General features: G+C 35.3%; 1 protein-coding gene across 2 annotated transcripts in view; it reads left to right on the forward strand.

Moving 5' to 3' along the window:
• The first annotated feature begins 608 nt into the window (after positions 1-608).
• CUNH15orf41 (chromosome unknown C15orf41 homolog) overlaps positions 609-20,707 on the forward strand; it is a 103,621-nt gene continuing 83,522 nt past the window's right edge. For both annotated transcript variants that reach the window (XM_026066023.1, XM_026066024.1), the window contains exons 1-3: positions 609-671; positions 3,942-4,002; positions 7,325-7,397. In XM_026066023.1, coding sequence (XP_025921808.1) covers positions 3,958-4,002; positions 7,325-7,397 — 118 coding nt within the window. In that variant the 5' untranslated portion in view covers positions 609-671; positions 3,942-3,957. The remainder of the gene's footprint in view (positions 672-3,941; positions 4,003-7,324; positions 7,398-20,707) is intronic.

Raw genomic sequence — 20,707 nt, forward strand, 5'->3', positions numbered from 1 at the left:
CTGTGTTGCGTGGTTCCATGTGCTAAATGTTTGCTGACTTGCACTGTCAGTGCTGCTTTCCATTGCTGACAGAGATGATGATAAATGACCATAGCCGGAGTGGCAGAAGGCAAGAGAGGCAGAAAATGGAGTCATTTATCATGAGATGACAGGTGTCAGTCAAGTGGCAAGTCTCTATGGAATTACTTTTTGTAGTTTTTCAAATAAGTTGTTTTTAAGCAATGTTCTTCCTGGTTAAAAATGCCAATTGAATTGTAAAACCAGAGTGCACCAGACTTAGATGGAATTGAATTGGGGGAAAATTAATACAAAGGTTGAACAAGAGAACAAGTTTTTCATTGCCCTCTACAGCCTTCAGTAAACTTATTTAGATTCAATTCTTGTGACCTTACTGGCTTTTACATATATGGAACATTGCAGTACAGTCTGAAGACATTCAGTTCAATAGGTAGAGTAAACGTCATTTCTGTATAGAATTCTAAAAATATAGTTCGGTTTATGTATCAAAGTATGGCTAAGAAACATGTGTTTGGGCAGTCATGATTTCTGTGTTTTGATCTGTGATACATTTATAAGACTCTTGATTTGTTTTTCTTTTTTTTCCAGAAACAAGTGAAAAGAACACATGCCAAGCATCACACTGCTGAGGCTGTTGAAACTTACTACCAAAGGTATGACCTCCCCACCCCAGGAAAGTGTATCATCATAACTACTAATTGTTATGATAATTATAAGTAAATTAGCTTATTAGGCTAATTTTCTATAAATATAGATCAGCAATTTGGGATGAGGTTTACAGAAAGGCTCCACTAAAGATGTTTTTCAGTGAAAAGGCAAAAATGTTGCAGCTTTGTTCAGTCTGATCAAGAAGGGTTTTTCTTCCTTGATTTTAAGTCAAGATAACAAAATATTATTCCTTACAATGCATGTCATAGAATTCATTATATATTGCCTATAGTTTGTAATCTCAGGATTTCTATGTCAAGACTAATATTGATGATAAATTCCTTAAAGTGAGGGAGCTTGCTTTGTTGCAGTTGCTTGTTTTTAGATTAACATTTGTGTTACATTACAAAAAGTTGCATGTTAAATTCGTGTATTGCCATTTAAAGCATTAATTATTAGATCTCTACTCTTTTATCAACAGAAGTGTCAGAAATAGCTTTTAAGGAGGAATGAAAACCTTGAATGTCATTATACAGTATTTTACAATTGTGTGCATCTTGAGCTAATAAATTGTAATTGCTACACCTTATAGTTTGTCTGTTAGTTCTATAGGTTTTTCTTAAAATATTGCAATGACATAATTGGGGCCATACTGATAACAGGTAGAGGTATGCAATTAAAATATTACTTTGTAGACTGACATATCTGAAGAGCTTGCATGGCAAGTGGGATCATACTTGTGATTATAGATGTCTGATACTTATGCTTAATATTAATCTTTATGAATCGGAAAAATAAGCAAAAAGCCTTAATTTGTAAACAATTAACTACTCTCAGTGATTCCACAGAGTCATATATTTAAAACCTAAGGACAATCTGATTATATTAGACACCAGCGTAGAAAATATAGTGTGAATTGTGGTGTTTTGAGGCTTACTTTTCTTTTCTTGATAGATGTATTGCTGTATAAAAAAAATATACTGGATCTTGTTTCACTTTTCCATTGTTGATTCTTGTTTAGGAAGAGTATTGGTTTAAAAATTTGTTGTGTTAATGGTCATATATATGCAATGCTATTTTTAATTGCTTTTCACTTACATAGTTTTAGTAAAGTAACCTATGCTAGCTGTAACTGCTAAATAAATAACTCTTTTCTTAGAATTCGTGTAAATCCCCCAAAACACTTTTATGATCAATGTATTACTAGTTCCAACAACTTAAACCCAAAACATGGAACCAGATTTTGCTTTATGCAAAGCAATAGTTGTGTGGGTGTCAGTAGGTTTGTAGGTATGATTAAGTTTGGCTCGCATCAGGTAGGAAGATTTGGTCTCCTGTCCCCTTCTGTACTGTCTGAAGTATGATGGAAGTACTTGACTAATGCATTATGTATAAAGCTATATGGTTGTGACAGGAAAAATCATTCTTTATGCTATTTCTAGGTTTTTCATGTTGCACATGTACTAACATGGCTGAATAAAATGCACGTTTTAAAATCAGAGATGTTCTGGTTAATAGTTAGAAAACTCATCTGCATCCTGTTTTAGCAGATTTACTGTGTAGTATGTTATGTAAGTTACAGGGGCAGACTACGTGAGTCAGAAGCCAGTTTGACATGCTACAAGCATAAACAAGACAAACACATCTTCTCCACTACTCTTTTCTAGCATTCATCTTACAGCTGTAAACCCTCAATATGTGTGGAATGCCTCTTCCTATTCCCACCTACATACAAGCAGATTATAGTGCTTCTGTTGCTTTCCTATGTCCAAAACTCTCCCTATTTTGGAAGGTATCGTTTCCAGTGGTCCCTGCCGGGAGCCAGTAGAAGTGCAGTTGAGTGAGTCTCCTCTGCTGAGACTTGTCTTAGATTTGGACAAACACAGAGGCAACTTATCAGAAAGCTCAGCAAGCTTTTCGGAATGGTATTGCCATCAGCATGTGAAGCCAGTCAGTCCATAAGGGACTGCCAGTAGCATTAGAAATATCTGACAGTAAATTACTCCACTGTCAGCTGTAGCTTTGGTGTTTTATCAGCTAGATGCATGTTTTAGAACGTTAGTGTCAAGTAAATCTCCCTGGTTATTTTGTTTATGAACTCTCATTTTTTCCCACCAATGTAGGTTTTCAAGTGTTTAATTATACACAAGGAGTCTTGTTTTGTGTTGTTTTACATATAATTTAATATATTTTACAGTAATAATATTTAATCATTGAGTCTCAKAATAATTTGAAAACAAAAAGCCTCCTCTGGGAAGAGTTATATGTAAATGGTGTTACACCCATTTCACAGAAAGGTAAAATGATAAAATTTTATAATATCCCTAAAAAATGACCAGAAGAGTCACTTTGGTGGATAGATAACGATAGAGCTAAAAAGATTATGGTCTTCTAAAGATGTCATGCTTGCTAACAGCTTGCTGTATCACTGTGGATAGGATAAACTAAGAGGCTCAAATGTTGGTAACTGTTGTTCTTTTCCAGATGGCTACAAAGCACAAAGTGACTTCCAATAATATAGCTTCTTCCCATCAACTCCTGAAAGCATGTTTTAGGCATTATTGAAACTTAAACATCAGAAAGTGAAAGTAACAGAGATGAGGAAGGCAATATTGTGTGAGGTGATTGTCAGAAACATCACCATGTATCTGTATTGGTATAATATTCTTAACTGGAAACTTTAAGCCTTTGGCATTGATAGGATAATGACTTTCCCCTTCATAGGATTCCAAATAGTTCTTTGAACTTTCTCTTTAGAATAATAATTTCATTGTTAGACTCTGATTTCAGTGAAGTAAGCCTTTATTGTTTAAACTACTACCTACTTGATGACATCTGTGATTAAATTTGCTATTTTGTTTTTGTGCATAGTAGTGAATGGAATATGTGGTGATTTATGCCTGTGTAGTTGAAGACCATGTGCAACCAAAAATCTTTACTGTGAATAATAGAGATTTCTTGTCTGTTATATATCTTTAAATACTGAAGTTATAATTCTTTGTGTGGCATTAAGCCAAAAAATTTTGAAATAGTTTTCTTAATTTATTTACTGTGGTTTTATCAATGACTTAATTGAGATTGATATGTCTTGCAGATGAGTGGGAAGCAACCCTGGATAATTAGTAATTGTTTAAAATACTTATTTCTTGAAAGATTTCCTGTTAAATACTGTACTAGAGTATTTTCCCCCAAGTGAGAGATTCACAGGAGATACTTGCATGTAGAGGCTGGCCTTTTCTTGCCAGTGCAGAATAACTTAGCTTTGTCTTGTCTAGGTACCTGAATGGGGTGATGAAAAATGCAGCTGCCCCTGTGTTACTGGAGCTGGCCAATGAGGTAATCATCTTTACTTTTTTCTTTAATCTTCCAGTGTAAAACCTAAGGGGCATATCTATAGTGACTTTACTGAGAAATGTAATTAACCTAAAAAAAATGGTTTCAAGGCACATTAGACATTTAAAATTGTTCCCCAGTCTGTTAGTACTTACAATAATTAGACAAAGAGCCCCATTTATTAATAAATCAGTTAATGTAATTAGTCTCTTAACTTCAAGGCAAATGTGTAAGAGAGACTCTGAATTTGTATTTTGCAGGAAATTTTGGAGAAACTAAGTAAGATAAGTACTCTGACACATTTTTTTAATATTTTTAAATGGAGTTACATCAGGTTTACTTTTTGCTGCTGTTGTCTCCTTGTTTTTAAATAATAAAACCCATCTAAGAATTTTTTTGTAATAGGAAGAGTTAAAACAGTTCATTTTCCTAACTCCTTTTAATTCATTTGGTAGAGATTAGAGAATGGCTAATGAAAACTGCTTAATATAAAGCAATTAAGCAGAATAAATTCCTCAGTATAGCCATTTCATAGAAAAGTTGGTGTATGAGAAGATCAGTACATTTGCCATTACAGTCTGACTAATTTATCGATGATGTTTATTAACTAGAATATGAATCTGCTTTGGGATGCAAGGAGTTATTTGCATTAAAAAGTGCCCTCTAAGGCATTACCTTAAAAGAAGATCTAAAAAGTTTCTAATGGTGACCATGAGCATCCTAGGAAAAAAAAAAAGAAATATCTACCCCTTAAAGTCTGAAATATTTATTTACAATAATAATAGCAATACAATATCTGATACAAGTTGGAACTGCTTATGCAACCCTCAAAGGGATAGAGTGAAATGTATGCTGTTTTGTGTTGCATTTTAATAGAAAGCATGGGAGGAAGGCAGAAAATGGGTGTTTGCATTAAAAATGATATGGCACTATGAACATTAAGTGTTGCAATAGCAGCAAGTTCTACATGTTACATTAGTAAGAAAGAATTGTTTCTCTCTCATGTACAGTCCTGCAGCCAGCAAATGAGCGATTACCTATCAGTTGTTAGAAGGTTTTAATGGTCTATGAAGTGTCTACATATCCTAATCATACAGTTAACATAGAATAAAGGATTTATTTCATATTAGTGGCAATGCGCAGCTTTTTACAGTTTCTGAAAAAAAATAAGTCTCTAAATATATTCTGTTCTCAGGATTTTACATAAAAAAGTACTTATTAAGAATTTAGGCGAACAGCACGATTCATGATATATAATGCCCATATTGTATGGGAACGGTCATAAAAATATTTCAAGCACAGAGTAATATATCTGTTACTGATTCTTGTTTGTATATTTTTTCTACCCATGATGTTCCCAATGATTTAGAGATGATGCGTATAATCTGACTCCAGTCAACATATCTTTGTTTATATTATACTAATGCTTCTTTGCAATTTAGATCAAAGATTTCTGCAGTTCAGAAATAAATAAAAATTAAATCAGAGGGAAAGGGAAGATATTTAAAGAACTTATCTGCTTCTGACTTCATAGTCGTAGGTATGTAAGAAAGGCAATGCATTTTGTGACTGCTGCCTAATGCATTAGGGAAATGTGGCAGTAACCAGCACCAGATTACTGCTTCCAAACAATCAAGCTGCCATTTTTATATGATACTTAATATTTAAATGACATACTCTTGCATCTGCTGACAATTGATGTAATGGTAATACTTTATGAGTCAGTATATATTTAATCAGTGGAAACTGTAAAAATTGGTGAGAAATATATAACATGCGTGCATTACAGTGTGTAGCAGCTTTGTTAAATAGGAACAGCTCCATATTATTTTTTGAGTTTGTTTGGGGTTTTTTTGAGGATATGTGAGACTACTTTTAAATTTTATTGGAAATTTCATTTGCCAGCTTTGTCACATTGTATACATAGTGCAAAAGGACTAAAATCTCATTTTTGTTAGATAAGAATAATAAAATTAGGCATTGTTCTCTTCATACAAATATTTTCAAGTGAGATTTGAAGCCCTATGAATTTTACTTACATGCTAAATTCTGACATGAAGCATGATGGCCCCATTTCAAAGAAAGATGGACATATGATTAATATGAAAATTAGGGAGATGCAAGTACCTGAACTAATAAGGTAGTCCTTATTCAGCCTGGACTACCTTCAGTAATTTCACCATTTTTCATGTGTCAGCTCTGATGTGGGTTACTGGAAATAAGCAGCTCTGTGGAAAGCATTTCTCTCTACTTGGGGAATTTAAGGGCATCCAAGTACATACTTATTTGGAAAAAAAATGTATATACAACTGAAGCAAGCTTTTTTTTGTTTAGTTACTAAATCAAGATAAAATTTTTGTATGAATATCGAACTTGAAAACCTGTCAAGAAAAATTCATTGTGATAATGTATAAGCAAGGTTTACTGTCTCGTAGTTAAAATTCTGATTCACCGAAGTGATGTTATAATGATATCTAAAAAGCTATTGTAATTTCAGATAAACTACACCATATATTTTCCATAAATATAAAAAATACTAAAATAGAGGAATAACTTATGTAAAAAGGAAAACATAATCTCTAAAGAAATTTTGATCAAGTCCAAAACAAAAATGCATCTGTTGGATCTGTTACTTCTAGTCAGCAAAACTAAGGAAGGTCTGCTGATGATATTAAGGATATATGATGGGTGCCATATTTATAAGTACTTACAGCAAAGGATCGCCACTTCTTTTCCTTGACAGGTAACCTTACAGAAAGGGGTTTACTGCCACCTTTTACAAAGAGCAGTTCAAATACAAGATATATATATTAATTTATATTACATACAATATATACTGTGATTAATATTTTACATTTTTATATCCCTGTTATTTACTTAGAACATTACTAGTCATGTTATTAACTTCTAATAAATTTAGATATTTGTCCATTCCTTCCTTATTTTATTTTAGTTACATGTATTACACTGCAAACATAAAAACAATGTAAACATAGATAGATACCTTTTTTTTGTAGTATGTGAAAAGAAGCTCAGATCAACATATTTAATTACTTTTTCTCAATGAGAGGGGAAAAGGGTACTRCATTTATCTGCACAAATACAGGAAAATGTTAGGTTCTCACATGAATTTTGGTTTTCTGCTGGGTACTGCGGATAGTCACCACACATTTGATACAAATAGTTGAGCTTAACACTTGAGAAAAGCTACTAACGTTACATTTAATGCGCTTTATTTTAAATCTACAAAATTTTGGTGCTGACAAAATGTGTGCCTAAATATATTTGTCTCTTGAAATTCTTTTTTTATTTCTGTTACGGTAAGGTGAACTTTGCCCCATCATTGATGGCTCGCATTGTGTTAGAAAGATTTCTACAAGAACAAGAACAAGCCATCCGTAAGTAACTTTGTTGTTGTTTTCCTTTTGTGTTTTTTTAATTTTAGAATTTTTTGTCTAAACTTTTCTCCTGACAATAACATAAAAATAATTAATGCAGCATTGCAAGTGAGCTAATGAGGGCCACATTTTAAGGCTGGTATCTTGAACGGCTAACGACAGTTAAACTTTATGTAAAAAGACCACCCACAATTTAATGCTAGCTAGATGAATGCTTTTTTTTCCCCTTTTTAGATTTTCAGAATATCTGTCCTTTCAGAAAAATAAAGTATATGGGGCTCACAGTACACTTAAATATTTAAAGCTACATATTTTAAAAGTCAATAATTACCAAAAATAAGCTTTAAAAATAAACCTAAGCCATTTTTTAATTCTGCAGCATTAGAGAAATATTGCTACTAAATGCAAAAGTGAGTTAAACTGGTCTGAGTACAAGGAAAAAAATGAAAGAAAAGAAAAGAATAGAGCTACAGGAGGAGGTTCAAGCCTAAATTAATTTGCCACTGAAAAAATACATTTTGTTATTTTCTCTGTGTCAACTGCATGATTAAAACCGGCTGTTAAGTGAGCTCTGGGGATGTGCTCGTAAAAGATTTATGAGTAATATTCAATGTGATATTCAAAGTGAGTCATGAATATCAGGGTAATTGCTCTCAGTGCTGGCTCTTTTACTAGGCAGGAGTTTGTCAACTGCCCCATAAATATTTGCCTAGTCTCATGTAAAAAAGACAATTTCATCTTCTGCATTTTTATTACCTAGTGTAATGTTTACCTTTGAAGCTTGACTATGGCAGAATAGGTAAAAAGCTTCAGAATATGCTTTATGCATATAATCTTCTCTTTTTGAAAGCAGAAGATAATACCTACTAAAATATCATCCAGTAGCATATGGTGTTTTTTGTCAGGGATTTTTCCTTTGGTTTTCTTTGAATCTGCACAGTTATCAGTGACTGGTGGCCCAGTTACCTTGTGAAGGTTTCATTTGAATGAATTAAGTACTTCCCCTAAAAATTCAATATCATTTCAATAGATGTAGCCTCTAAAGTAACCTGCAGTGATGCTTCATGAGCAAATCACATGATGTCAGAATGGTATGGTTTCGATTTAATCAAGAAAGAGATTAAAGTGGATGTGTGTTATTTTCAACTTCGCCGCAGCACCACCATTTGTCAAAGTCAACCTTCTGATTGCTTTGGACCTACTGCTATCCAGGTCTTGTCAAAATAGTAGTCAGCACAATCTGAGGCAGGTAGACTAGCCTATGTAAAGCAGTATCAAACATAGTAAAACAGAATTCATTGGCTGGTGAATTATGAAGTTAATAGATTGATCATAAATTTTCTGACTATTAATTTATCTTTATAATGCTGGCATATCTTCAGTACATTTTTCTTTTTATTTTGCATCATCTTATACTGCACAGTCAAACAGAATATAATTCTGAAGTGTGCTGTACATGAGAATTCTTAAAGCAGCACTGATAGACGATGTCTGAAGATGTTTTGTATAAGTACCCCAGGAAAGAGCATATTTAGAAACATGTTTAGAAAGAGGCATTCCAAGAATGTTGTTTCTGGGAATAGGAGGCAAATTGTTTATAGAGTACTATGGTCTTGAATTACACTCTAACTACATAGAATCAAATAAATCCTTATTTTGAAGCATTTTTAGTTTTATAGCTGTTTAGCTATAATGATAGTTTTATTGTAATCTATTTTAAGATTTTTTTTCAAAAGTAAATTCATTACACTTTTGGATTTGGAGGGGGATTATGCCATATAAAACAATTCACTGTTTGTTATATGATTGTCAGTAGACTGACTTGTAATCCAAATGTGGAATGATTAAAAATCTTTCATGGACATCAAAACTGTGAAGAATCAGTTTTAGCATTGGTTTTTATTTATATTAAGTAGCGATATACTCCCCTTCAAAATACTTTTTATTTTTTATTTTTGTTAAAAGGTGTGCTTTTTATTGTCTGTTATATTGTGTGGGTGTGGCAGGGGAATTGCAGGGCTGTTAGGATACTGTGGAGCTGCTAAACTGATTTTAAGGAAGGAGCTGTGAGATACTCTGGCTTCTATTCTGACACTTTCTGCTCCCTCACAGCAGCGACCTGGCTGGCCTTTGGCAATGAAATTCAATGCACATGGCTCCGCAGTCAAATCATCAAATTTCCCTGTGTGTATATTAGAGTTTTGTAATGTATTTCCATTATGAAACAATGCGGGGATAATTGTCTTTGGTAGCAATTAGCTAACAGGTTTGTTCAGTGCTATTGGCAGAGGCATCCATCATCCCCTCCCTGACCACACTTTTTTGTCTACTGTGGACTATGGAGATCAATAGAATTCTATATAGTGGAAATCACCCCAGCTTTAATGAGCTGCAAGTCTCAGTCAGTCTTGGTTTGTATTTTTAATTTATCCCCTTTAAATCTGGAAAAAATGCTTTCCCTTTGGGATAGGAGAGTACTGTAGCAGTACTGTTACTTTCACTAATCAATTCATGCTTCTAAATTATTTTGATTCTGCAAAAACGTATGGTTGGTAGCGACTGGGAGAACAGAAGCACACAGCTTATTGCTTCTACTAAAATACATCCTTCCTAAAATACAGAGAATTGCTGCAGTGTAAGTTACTTGTTTGGTATTACCATTAACTCTCCTGTGTATAGACTTTAAACCATAGAATTTCCAAGGCAAAGGATTATAAGGTCTCAAGTGACCCGAATGGTATTAATTTTTTTTTTTTTTTTACAATAGCCTATTTAGAGAATAACAAAAGTAAGTTTTGCCTGTGTTTTTTTAAACACAGCATGTTATATCAGGTGAATGCTGTTTACAGTGTATATCAGTTTTTTATTGATAAGTAAAAGTTTCTGGAGAGGACTTTTTGTATGTTTCTGAAGAATCAGAAACTAGGAAAATAAATCTGTGGGCAAGGGAATATGGAAGCAGAATTATCACTGAGCAGGAATGTTTGCATTCCTCTTTGCAAGTTAGGCAACAAAATCTGTTGAAAGCAAAAGATAAATCTTTCTATATAAAGACATCAGTCCTAATGGTGGGAAAGTTTTCCACCAGTTGACCTATTTGCCAATATAGAACTATTTTGTAGCTAACACTGTAATACCTTTAGTACTCCCTTTAAAAAATATATAGAACTGGGACTTAAAATCTGCACAGGTGATTTAAGTACAATGGAAAATTGTACACTTAGTGTCCTAGTTTTCTTCCATTCCAGAAAATATACTTTTGATTTGATACTCTTTTTCCTTTGTCAATGACATTGGATTTAGGGGAGAGATTACTCTGTTAACACACCAAATTCCTTATTTATGTACTATAAGGCTTTTGCAATCAAAAGTACTGTGTTCGCTATGGTTTTCTGACATAAAGTAATAGTGCTCAGAGTAGATCTCTGTGCCACTGTTTTTTTAAGTACACAGAACATAAATATGCTATAATAATCACCATTCTGCTGTGGTGATGAAGCATGTTGTCAAAGAAGGGCTTCTGGATGTGAACAAGGCACATCATTTTAGTGTTTTAACTATTTGGGTTTGAGCAGGGGAGCCTTGTGTGCCAGTTTTCCATCTATAACAAGCTTCAAGTTCTATTGGGATGCTGAAGAATTTGAAGAATGTGCTCTTACTATGTATACTTTGACTTAACCAAGTTCAAAACCTATTATTCAACTAAGCGCTGTAATAATTCTTTCTATTAGCTTACTAAATCTCTCAGATTATACTGTCAATGTATGGAAGATTAACTCCAAACAAAACTTTGGCACCAGGGGAAGAGGGTGCCTTATACAAGCTTAATGAAACCCTATACACATAACATCATAGGTTGTAGTTATTTCCATAAACAAGTATATTCTAAAAACAGAAAAGAAAAAATAAACTTGATGTTGTCTTTAAAATAGATCGTTTCTGTACTTAGAGACTTAAGCATCCCTTTAAGACATTAGATTCCAGATGCTAGAGTAGACGATACAGCTGCAGTCTAACCCAGAAGGCATCCAGAGTTCTGCTTCTGAGCATAATCAGAACTTCTCTCTCACAGAGTCTCTACAGTGGTGAATAACACAGTGCTGATCACATTAAAACTATGAACCAATGTGACTAAGTAGGACTGGATATCATGTTTTCCCCTCCTGGCTGAGGGTACTAAATACCTTTTTGCATGGAACAGATTTCAGCTGGTACATTAAAGGCACCCTCTTCCTATATTTTATCAACCTGCTTATTTCCTTGTGATTTTAGAATACTGGGTTCCAGTCTCCATCGAGTCAAAGTGATTAAACTCGGGTAGTTTACTACCTGAAGGCTCTACCATCTTTTGGAGCCAGGAGAACAAAAAAATGAGATGTTTGTTTTAACTAAAGTGTTGGAGCATCTAACTTGAGCAGAGGGTTCAGGGCCATGTATACTATTGGAAAAAAATCCCTGTTGCAGCCCTCAGTAAACTGGAAATGCATCAGTGTTTTTTGTTGGCTGCTTAAGACAGCTCTGAGGAAGTCAAGTGCTTGAATGTCTTTTTCAGATGGCTCCTCCTGCATTTTACTGCATAATCAGCTCTTTAATTGAGATGCCTCAGCCGTCAGGTGCTTTTATCCTTTTTGCCAAAGAAGAGTCATTCTGAAGAACAGCAAAGTTAGGTCAGGTACTGGTTTTTAGCTCCTCCAATACACTGGACATAGATGCTGTAGGTATTCAGGATAAAACTGGTGGTAAGATATGTTCCAGAGATTTAATGCTTGTGCTTTTAGCACAGTGCTTCATTTATGGATGGCAAAGATTTGAAGAGAAGTTTAAATTGGGTTATTTGAGTTAAAGCCATTTTTAGAGAGAATAGCAGGGCCAATTCCCACTGCTGTTCACAAATTACCCTGAAGTAGCAATATTTACACAGATGCTAGTGTATCTCCTATTAAATGAATGTGTCTCCCACTAAAGGATGCCTGTGTCTACCTTATGGGAGTTTGAAGATGTCCATTTCTATAAACAGAAACTTACTGTACTCGATGGTCATGATTTAAAATCTGAGACACTGTTGGTCAGATAGCTCACTAATATACAGTGCTTTACACTGAAGAATGTTCTGTGTTTACTTAGGGCATGAAAGACTCACTCGTTCTCTAATTCATTCTAGAAAGAGAAGTTAGAGTAGTCCAAGAAAAAGTAACTTTCGGGATTTGAAGGCAGATAGCTTTTCTAAGCAATACTGCAGCAAGAACAGTTCTCCCCAGCACTGATTTATCAGTACACCACTGTGGCTGCGTTTGTCAGACGTTTATACAGAAATGGAAAGATTGAGCCTTGCTCAGTGTTACAGAAAAGCTACTGAATTTCCTCAGAAAAAGTGGACAGCAGCCTCATATAGGTTAGAAAGAAAAATTGCCCTTCATTTTGTGTTCATCTATTTTTCCCCTTCTAGCTTAAAGAGGAAGCAGGGAATGGGTACATGTGGATTCAGAAGTGTTTAGCTCTCATAAATTCATGCCTGTCAAGTGTAAGATTGAATCCTTGTCTTTGCTTTGACACAAGCTCTCTATAGGACTGTGGCCAAGTTAATTAACCTGTTTATGGTTCAACTATTTCATTTGTAAACTGGGAATAGTATTTGGATCAAAACTCAATTCATGGCTAGTGAATAAGCCAGTATTTATAGATCAGCAAGAAGAAGGTGCTGTATAGTGGTTAGAAACCCGATTATGTTAACAGCATTCACTTTGCGTCAGTTGTGCATACTGTCCAGAATAAGTGGAAATAAGAGCATTACCTCAAAGACTGTCCAACACATAACAAGAAAAGTAAGTCGAAGGGTTTTGGCTTCACTAAATAATATCACTATTCATATTGGAAATATACAGTAATAACTAGCCTAATGAAAACTATTCTTTTGCATTGTGTCCTCCGCCTCTTGCTTCTGTTCCACTGTGCTTTTCTTATTCAAGAGTTAAGAGGATGAAATTAAGGTGCTTGTAGTATACAACATTGGGACTGTAGGTCTACTCCCCAGTTTCTTCAGAGAAAGTTTTAATTCAGTTGCCAGTTCTCATTTGGAAGAGACATTGGCTCACTACTGTATGAATACCTGCATATGATACCTGTTGTGTAGCAGCATCCCCACATCACCAGGCTATTATATGGCAAATTTAAAAAACAGCTTATTAACAGTCAGTCTAATGGTGAAGGAAAAATAATTCCCCATTCCCCAAAAGGGAACAAATGAAATGCTGACAGTAGATAGAAAAAAAAAAATCGTAAGGTTTTTTTTTTGTTGTTGTTGCTGTTCAGACAGGGGATCTCTACTTATGGGAGCATAACTTAAATGTCTGGTACCTTTCCTGTCTCTGTAAAATATGTTGCCTTATGCCAGTATGAATCCAAAGATACAAAAGGCGGGGGGGGATGGAAAAATTAAGAGTGGCTTCAAATGCTTATTTCAAAATATTAGCATTGCTCAGTATTAAGAATAGTCTGTCTTAAAAGACTGTATGTGTAATGTGATTGTGGATGCAGAGAAACTGGATAATTCATGCAATTTTATCTTTTTGCAACAGTGAAATCAACTGCCAGTCAATAGAATGCAAGCTTAATGGACCACAGTCAAAAGGCACTCAGCAAAATACCCTTGACTTAAGCACAAAGCTCTTATTTCCTGATACTAATTGGCTAGAACAAGATTTCATCAACACGGAAAAACACACAAGGAAGTACAGCAGAATTTTGCCAATACCTACTCTGCACCTATAATTTTTACTTGAAAAGGCAGCGTTACCCACTTTAAATTTGCGTATTTTCAGTAGACATAAAGTGAAGGCAATATTGTATTCAAGATTGTTTTTACAAACTATGTGCTATACTACAATCAGTAGTATACTGTATTTAGCATTTTCACAGACCTGAAGGCTAGCAATTGGCCCTGTTGCATGTCTAGATTTGATAGGCACATATCAAATTCACTTACATGTGCTGTATATTAACATAACTCAAGGCTACCAGCCTGAAACCAAATCCTGAGTTCTATGGATTCTGCATTAATGCATCCTGATAATTAGTCAATGGTAATATACTTCTGAAAGGTGAAGCATGTTCCTATGGTATATATATTAACTAGTGAACACTTTGTATTACGGAAAAATGAGAAATAATTATTCAGATATATATTAATTCCTGGTGATTTAATGAATTTTAGATTCTTGTGTAAGAGGTTCTACAGAGGAGGAAATCATTTCTAAAAGCTAAGTATGAAGCATTATCTAACAGAGGTGATACAGTTTTGAAATGAATTTTATCTGTGTTAACGAGTCTTGACATGCAAGGATTTTATGTGTAGGTAGTTTTCTCAGAGCAAATAGATTCCTTATGGTAGGTATGCTGTATAAATATACTAGACAAATTTGAAGTCAAAGTGGTGCCCAGCGACAGGGTGCGAGGCAACGGGCACAAACTGAAACACAGGAAGTTCCATCTGAACATGAGAAAAAACTTCTTCACTGTGAGGGTGACAGAGCACTGGAACAGGTTGCCCAGAGAGGTTGTGGCGTCTCCTTCTCTGGAGATATTCAAAAGCCTCCTGGACGCGATCCTGTGCAACGTGCTCTAGGTGACCCTGCTTGAGCAGGGGGGTTGGACTAGATGATCTCCAGAGGTCCCTTCCAATCTCCCATTCTGTGATTGTGTGATTCTTGCTTTCCATCCTTCTGCCTTCACTTGGCAAGTGGACTGGAGATGCGTTTTAGCAGAAGCAATTGATGCTAGTGCTGCTCTGCTCAACATGAACACATAAACTACATCTCATAGGATTTTTTTTTTGTTTTTATTTCACCAAAAGCTGAGTATASACTGCCTGATGCTAATGGCTTCTCTTCTGAAGTTGCATTATTTATTTAATAGCTAAGATAAGGAAAGGAAGTTGGGAGGATATTCTAACCTTATATACATGGAGTACCAGGTAAATAATCAACAAATAGTCAAATAGAAGAAGCATGAAATTGTATTTTCTTGGATTATATAAGTGGATGGCAGAAAAGGTAAGATAAAAAATGTTATTGCACTTCTTCCTCTTTGTTTCACATTTCTATTACAAATTGATATTCCTGTTTAACATCTTTATCAACAACCTGGAGGAGGCAACAGAGTATACTCTCTTCAAGTTTGCAGATGACGAAAATGACAGGGCTGCCATTCAGAGGAACCTAGACAGGCTGGAGGAATGGGCTAGCAGGAAGCTTATGAAATTTAACAAGGGTAAATATGAAGTCCTGCACCTGGGAAGGAAGAACCTGTTGCAGTGGTGCAGGTTGGGGACTGACTGGCTGGGGAGCAGCTCTGCTGCAAAGGACCTGGGGGTCCTGGCAGGCAGCAAGCTGCACATGAGCCAGCAGTGTGCCCTGGCAGCAGAGAAGGCCAGCAGCACCTGGGGCTGAATTCACAGGAGCAGAGCCAGTAGACTGAGGGAAATGATTATCCCCCTCTACTCAGACCTTATTAGACTGCATCTAGAATACTGTCCCCTGTACTACAGGAAAGACGATGATAAACTGGAGTGAGCTGGAGGGCCGCCAAGATGGTTGGGGGCTGGAGCACTTGCCTGGAGAGAGAGATGGTTTTGGGAGCACCGAACAGCAGCCTGCCAGTACCGACGGGGAAATTATCAAGAAGGCAAATCCAGGCTCTTGGCAGCAATGCATGGTGGTAGGATGGGAAACAACACGCATATACTGAAACAAGAGATGTTTACAACTTCACAACTTTTAATAACTTTTGTGGTCTATTAATGCTATCCAGTCTGCTTTGTGTTTTCCTAAAGTAGATGTTAATTAATTGTAAAATTCATTTTTCAACAGAAGCTTTTAAAGATGAAAGCTTTCTTATGTAGTTAACCCTTTACCTTATATTGGTAAGCCTTAAAATGATAGTGTTAGTGCTGGTATCCAAAGTGTATTGAATGTGTGTGTGCATGTGTGTGTCTGAAGAAAGAAACATGATCTAGGTGTGATTATCTAAGAGAAAGTCCTAGGAAGATTGAAATTGAATGTAGTAACTGTAATTAGCTAAAGTCTATTACAAGTCTATTACTATATGATAAAACTGTCAAAATAATGACTGGGGCCTCCTACAAATCATGCAGAAGATCAATAAAGTTAATCCTACGTCATAGCTTGAGAATTTAGAAATTCTATTTTGACCTTAATTTGTGATGGAGCCATTCAAAACATATTTAATAAATGGGTTATAGTTCTTCTTCTTAATTAAAAATTAAAACTATTCCTCAACAGTTTTCCCCAATGGAACAGGCAAATATACTTGCAGTACACATGATGTTTATGTTACTTAACTGATTGCTTACCCCTTTCAAGAAAATGTTAGTTATTCATATTCATAACGTCTGTTATTCATATACACTAAACTTGTAGTGATACCTCTTCCAAAAAATTCTTGTGGTTCAAAAACCCTATTTGGGGTGTTTAAAAAAAGACTTTTTTTTTTCCCTGTGATTTATTTTCTTCGCCATTCTGTATAGGAACTTATCCTTCATTTATTCTGTTATATGTGAGTGCCTTCCAGTAGTGTGTTCAGCTGTATGCATACAGTCATATGTCTGTCATGTGTTGTTTGTTCTCTCCTATTCTCCCAAGGAGGAGAAGCGTAACCAGTTAAGTGTTTAGTTTGCTGAGGTTTGTTTTGTTTTGTTTTAGTATACATGTTCTCTTATAGTATACATGTTCTGTATTTGTTAGAGAAGACAAAGTGAAAGAAATGTGCCTTTCATGGGGAGCAGAAGGGGGTGGGGGCCCTATGTTCATTCCACAGTCTCAGACAGGCTATTCAGAAGGACTCCTTTTCTTCTTTTCTTCACTCCCCTACACATACAATTTGCACTCTTATAGAGAGAATTCTGTTGCAGTAGGACAAGTATAACTTTTTACAGATTGGCTAAAATGCCTTTCTTCTTCTTCAGCCTTCCCATTAAGATATTCCAGGAGAATATTGCAAAACAGAGATGGATTTGTGCTTTTCAGATAGCTGTTCCCTATGTAATATGTATATCCAGCCTTTTTAGCTCAAATTCCTTGRGACTCTGTTTAAAAAATAGTATGAGATATGCTTTCAGTTTGTCACCTTGTCCCCAAATAGTTGTCAGAATAGATCTTTGGTAGAATGGTAGTTTTTACTGTCATGCAATTATAGCCTTGTCCTATTAGTGTTTTTTGGCTGCATCACATTATTTGTTAACGTAATGATACCAGATCAGTTAGTGATCTTTTAATCGTGGAATTCTTTGGTTTGGATAACAGTTCCACCTATGAATCTGGTCCTGGTCATGATAGGTATTGCAAAACTACTCTGAGAAAAAGTATCTTCCACCTCTCTCCCCGTAAAACTAAAATATAAATGAAGGGTTGCTTCTGTCCATCATGCTGCAAGATGGAAAATGATTAGGAAACTGTTAGGACATGCCCACCATCCAGAAGGTAACAAAACCCGTGTATACATTGTTTCCTAGTCTGGGATACTATGCTTGATGGTGGGGGGAGGACAGCACACAGACAATCCTCCACACTAGGCAAACACCAAATAACCTTTGCCCGTTTATCTTTTGTCCTGCATACAAGCACTTAAAGACAAGTACTGGCTGTTGTTCTATATCGCTTTCAAAATGCTGATTCTTTTTTGATAATTGTTACTCTTTTGGTTTTCTTTTTAATTTTAATACTCGTATTTCTAAATACCCAGCTCTTTAAAAATCCTGTGATATCTTTGGCCCTGGTGTTTTGTAGCTGTGAGTTTCATAAACTGGTACATTTGCATAGGAAAAAAAGATTTAGGTCTAAGTTTGCTTTCTTTAAAGCTACTTGAATGTCCACTTGCTATTCTGACACTGAACAGAAATGGTAATCAGGAACCTTTCTGCCTTTGTGGTGTCTTTTACTTTTGTGTCTTCTAAAATAAATGTTTCATGTGCCCAAACTTTCTAAGTTTTTTCAGGCCACTGATGATTCTTTTCTGTCTTTGAACCCATGTTGCTTCCCCTAGATATTTTTGAGATAGGATGACAGAACTGAATGTAATGATTCCAAGTGGGTTTATATCAGTATATCATATAAAAATATTATAAGGAGTTTGGTGATATTTCCAAGCCCATTTATTTTATTCATCCAAATTAGAGTCAGTCTTCAGTGAAGAGTGATGCTCAAACTCAGCCAATTTAGAGACTAGTAAAATGAACAAATAGCCGACTTTTCTCTTTCACTGTGCATTACTGGATGTTATGGTCTGGAAATATTTTGTGTTGTGGATTCTACTCTCGCATTTCTGAAGGTGTAACCTCCAAATAATAAGCCCCAAATTCTGCACTTTTTCAACAGCAGAATCCTGTAATTCAGACTACCTTTAGAATGGGAATCGCAATGTAAAGTATCCTTTTTTCTTTTTTTCAGGAGGTGCAACTGAGTTTATTTCCTGTTGTAACTTTATTTTCTGTTATTTCAGGACAACTGAAAGTTCAAGTGATAAAAACAGCTTTTTCAAAATAAAAATTTTGAACAAATATTTTGAATCCTTATTAGTACAGTTCTTCCTAAGCTTATCTTCAAGACTGTACACTTTCTTGCCTGTCCCTGACTCATTCTTGCTTTTGGAAACCATGATTCCATATGCTTTTCTGAAGAACTTTCTTCTTTCTCCCTACTTCAGGGGTGATTCTCTTTCTCCTCTGCAGTTTCCCTAGCCACTCTCACATTTTCCTCAAGTTATCTGCTAGCTTGCTGATCAGGGTATATCACTACAGAGCTATATGCTTTCATTAAATATCAAAATTGCTTTATTTACAATTATTTTATGTTTCTTTTGAGATGGGTAAAACAATTCAGTAGACAGAATGAAGAGGTACACATTTTGCTTTAAAAAGTCTTCTCAATCTGCTGTTGAAGCATGCAGTCATTTAGCCTTAATGTTATGCTCTGAAATTTATTTGCTTTTGTTTCACTAAACTACATGAGGTCCCGGCCCTGAAATGACAGGTACAAGGCAGTCACGTGCTAGGTCTGAAATGTGCAGCTGTGCGGCCACAGCTTTTCGATAGGTGCCAGTAATAATGGCAAATTTGCCATTATTACCTGATTTTTGGCAAATTTGAATCCTTTATAGCCTCATTACTTGCTTTTCTGGGGTACTTACAAAAGATTTTAAGCAACCTGGTTGTTAAGCATCCCACTACTAACTTCTGCGAGGAGAAACTGGACCTGTATTTCTACTTGTTCTCAGTATCTAGTCCTTGACCATGCTTTGGAATTTTGTTTTGTAACTACTTTAGTTTCCTTAGCTACTAATAATAAACTTTATCAAAGATTTTTAAAACAATCTTCTTTTTCTTTAATTTGCTTTTTATGACACGTCCAAAAATTGTAAAAGGTGAGTGATGCCCAACTTTCGTTTATGCACTGGTATTGGTCATTCCTCAGTGTATCACAGTCATTTAAGTGCTTGTTGGAATGGTCATTAAAAACATAATGTGCTGGATATAGACTAGCAAGACTTTATTATATAATTCCCTAATCACTGCTAACTTTTCTAAACACTAACTGGCACTAATTTTTGCGACCTTCCAAGTCTTTGCTACTATTTGCTGGTATATAACTTCCCAAAGTAGGTGTCTAGCATAAATGAAAGATTAAATCCTTGCCWAAAAAAAACAAGTTTTTCTCTTAATGGAAAATCGTTATACCAACTTAGTTAAAATTGTGCCCAAGATGTGTAATGGTGTATGCCAATAGTGATATGCCTATGCACAGAGTTGCTAATAGGTTTACATTTTCAATGCTTTTTGTTTGTTTTCTTTGACTAGCATGTTAGATTATAAACTGTGGTAGGATGTTTTAAGTGCCTCTATAAATTTATGAATTTTTTAACTAGTGTCTCTGCTGCAAACAGAACTTTCTACTTCCTCATCTAGTGAGCGACATGACAGCACTGACTAACCTTTTTTTATTTAGCAGGGAGTTCTGTGAGTTCTGTTGCTACTCTGCAGCTCAGCAGCTACTCTGCTGGTAGAGTTTTGGTGCATGATAGAAAGGAAAATTTTGTTCATAAAGAACAATAAAAGGAAACTAGCTACACAACCAGTGACACTAACCTGCTGTCTCATTCCTGGCCCAGTGTTGGCTGGCAGGTATAACTCTTTTAAAATGGGAGAATTTTCCTGTGCACTGTTTGAAGATGGCAGGCCATGTGTAAACAATAGGATCAAAGAAATATTGGAATTGGAACAAAATATTATTTCAAAATGCCTG

The sequence above is a fragment of the Apteryx rowi genome, unplaced genomic scaffold, assembly GCF_003343035.1.
Source record: "Apteryx rowi isolate R43461 unplaced genomic scaffold, aptRow1 scaffold_236, whole genome shotgun sequence".
Lineage (NCBI taxonomy): Eukaryota > Metazoa > Chordata > Aves > Apterygiformes > Apterygidae > Apteryx > Apteryx rowi.